General features: G+C 30.8%; 1 protein-coding gene across 1 annotated transcript; it reads right to left on the bottom strand.

Moving 5' to 3' along the window:
* Positions 1-529: 529 nt before the first annotated feature.
* Positions 530-1,647, bottom strand: LOC122293216. Its single transcript, XM_043101728.1, has 2 exons — positions 942-1,647; positions 530-837 (listed from the first exon to the last, which is right to left on the bottom strand). Exons 1-2 carry the CDS (start codon positions 1,554-1,556, stop codon positions 760-762), a joined length of 693 nt encoding a protein of 230 aa, XP_042957662.1. The 5' UTR covers positions 1,557-1,647; the 3' UTR covers positions 530-759.
* Between the last annotated feature and the right edge of the window lie 1,469 nt (positions 1,648-3,116).

Below are 3,116 nucleotides of genomic sequence, written 5' to 3'. Positions count from 1 at the left end.
AATATATGCTTTTTACACCAACCAATGGGAGGCAGACCTTCTCTTGCCTGTCCCTTCACCTTCTTTCTTCTCCACCAACCTCCCTGCACAGGCCTGTGTTCATCATCAATATCCCATGTCATATCTACTAGTGGAGTAGTGTTACCTTGTGAGGCGATGGAAGATGCAGTTTAGGAAGAAGACTCGGGTCACAGAAGTAGAGGAGCAAGGAAATTGTAAATCGCAAAATTATTAATCGCGACGGTGATGATAGAGAGAGCGATAGTGAGAGAAAGGAGAGAAACAGATCCACAGCGACGGCTTGAGAGAGAGACCGAGAAGAGAGACAAATGGACTCAGCCGAAGAATTGAAAGAGTGATGATTTTGTATCATGCATGCTGATCCACTGTAAGTACAATAGATTATTAACGTGTCAACCTTCAATAGGATAGCTGTTATTTGAGGAAAAACAGATCGACTGGTATAAAGATTTTCTCTTAAATCATCCTAATATTTTTAAAGAACTATTTTCCAAGATAAGAAGAAACGAAAAAGAATTACCAGAATGATTAACCATAAGGAGAATCAAAGGAAATACATAGCTCTGATCTTTACTAAAACCCAGATCTAGTTACATACACACAACCCAGAAATTCTTATTTTTCTTCCTAAAACCATTTAAATCATGGATGAAGAACTTCCCTTGCAAAATACTTTTACACACATACCCATACTAAATAGTCATGTTTCTTCGAATTGGCTTGAAAGATTACTAAATACTAAAGATCCCTGTGCCCAAGGAAAACGTCTGTCAAGACTGTGGTGGAATAGAGTGAAACCTTTAGCAGCTCCAAGCCCTAGAATGCATGCAGCACAAACTCAAAATCAAAAATGACAGTAGAAACATTTAAAAAACACTTTTTCTTCTCGGAAGAAAAAGAAAGAATTAACTAGATCTAACCTTCTTAATGTCAATCTCCACCTTCTTCTCCTGGACAGAACCCATGTCTTTGATGTTTAAAGTGTTGATCAGAAGGGCAGTGCTAGAAATGGTTGACATGGGTTTCACCGTCAAATCATCCATAACCATGTATGTCACCACACCTCTAACATACCCTTTCTCAGTATTGTTTGGAATTCCTTTGGCGCGGCGGCTAGTTCGTGGCAGATCACCAAAAAGCCCATCTAGGGGACTCACGTAATACACAACGGACTCAGTCCTGATCTCTTGGTCAGGTGAAACGAAATTTTGCAGCAATGGAGGGGTAAGACTTGAAGATTGGAATGCTGGTTTAGGGTTCAAGAGAGAACCCTTGGTTTGGTTTGGAAGAAGATAGGAGGGGTCAAGGTTTTCGATACTCTCATAGACTCTTCCTAGGGACCCTGACCCAGGTGCCAAGTCATTATCCCGAAGAAGTGCGATGATGGAACCGAGAGGTACCTGTAGAAGTCCGAAGAGGAAGTCCACGAATTCCTTTCCGGACTCTGCAAACACCACCTTGTTTGAGCTTTTGTCTACGAGAAGCTTCAAGCTAATTATCGTCTCGGTCTCGCTGCTGCTGGGATTTGTAGCCATCTTTGTCTGTGCATCAATTTGATGAGAGCCATGGACTCTATAAATTGAGGCAAAATGAGAGGGAGAGTACGGATCCGGACCAATTATTAGAGTACGGATACCAAATTATTTGGAAGTGAAAATACCAAGTGTGGTCCGAATTTACTAGAGAAATAATTTATACATGTAAAGTTGTTTCTTATGTATTTTATTATTTATATAAATATTGTCTTAAATATTATACGGACGCTAAAACTTATTAAATTGTTGAAATTAACCAAAATAGACTTTTCACAAATGCGGTGCTGCAAAACCCAAAATCCTTATTCATATATTTATTTTCTCCCAACTTTAAAATAAACCTAATTTTTAAAATAAATATAAAAAATTAAAAGGAAAATGCAAAGACGAGGAATAATTAAGATCCTAATAATTATCCCTAAAATCGCATTAAGTACCACTGAGACTCTAATGCTTGCGTATAGTAATGGCGGAAGAGGCGCTAAGGACTCATTTAGTTACTCAGTATAAATGAGAAGAAATGTTTTATTGATATTATTATTATAATATAATTTTTTTAATATTAGTTTTGTTTTAAAATTTAAAAAAATTGAATGATTTATTATACTTTTATGAAAATTTAAAAAAATTATAATAATTCTATGAAATGAGATAGTTTAGTTTTTGTTAACTATACCAGCCTAAATCATTATATTAATTTTAGTTTTTTTTCTCTGTCCCTACCGTTTACATAGCCCCCAACACATCTAATTTTATATTTAATTATTATTTAAATAATAAATATTTTCTTTAATTTTTAATTTTTCATTTAATAATTATCTAATTATTATAATTTTTTCAATATTTCAAACAAAACACACACAAAAAAAAATTCAACTTCCAAAACAAAAATAATATTAAAAAATTATATTTTAATAATATTTTAACTATATATTTTTTTTTAATTTTTTCTATCTCATTTCTTAAATTACATAAATCATGTTAACTTAAATTATTTGACTATTATTCATATATTATTTTACTTTTTACAAATTTTTTATTCCATTTCGTTTTAATGTCCAAACGTAACTAAAGTGCCGGACACCTTCATGAACATTAGTAGAAGAGAAATCCCTGAGCCATTTAGTGATACAAGAAAATTAAATTTATAAATTAATTTGATATATTACGTTAGATTTGATTATAAAATTATTTTTATTATAAAATAGACCTCATATATTATACGACATCATGTCAATTTGTAAATTTATTTTTTTTAAATCTGTTTAGGCTGTAGCATTTCTCATTATTTTTTAATATTAGATTTGAGTTTAGATATTTTTTCAAATTTAAAAATAAATAAGTAAAAATATTATAATATTAAAAGTTAAATATATTTTGTTAATATTATGTTTTTAGAAATTTAGAAAGACTGCATTAAGTTTTATATTTTATTTAAAACTGTAAAATTTTACTTTTTTTGTATTTAAATAATAATTAAATGATAAATTTAAAATTTAAAACTAAAAAATATTTTCTATATAAATAATATTTACAAAAAAGTTTATAAAAATATTTTAA

The sequence above is a fragment of the Carya illinoinensis genome, chromosome 14 (genome assembly GCF_018687715.1).
Source record: "Carya illinoinensis cultivar Pawnee chromosome 14, C.illinoinensisPawnee_v1, whole genome shotgun sequence".
Classification (NCBI taxonomy): Eukaryota; Viridiplantae; Streptophyta; class Magnoliopsida; order Fagales; family Juglandaceae; genus Carya; species Carya illinoinensis.
Note: the sequence above shows the minus strand (reverse complement) of the source record. Positions and strands in the feature narration are given on the sequence as shown.

What these genes read in the sequence shown, in the direction of transcription:
- LOC122293216 (XM_043101728.1), bottom strand. Translation starts at nt 1,556, where the DNA reads ATGGCTACAAATCCCAGCAGCAGCGAGACCGAGACGATAATTAGCTTG. An exon ending in TGGAGATTGACATTAAGAAG is followed by an intron (nt 838 to 941) that starts GTTAGATCTAGT and finishes CATGCATTCTAG; the next exon opens with GGCTTGGAGCTGCTAAAGGT.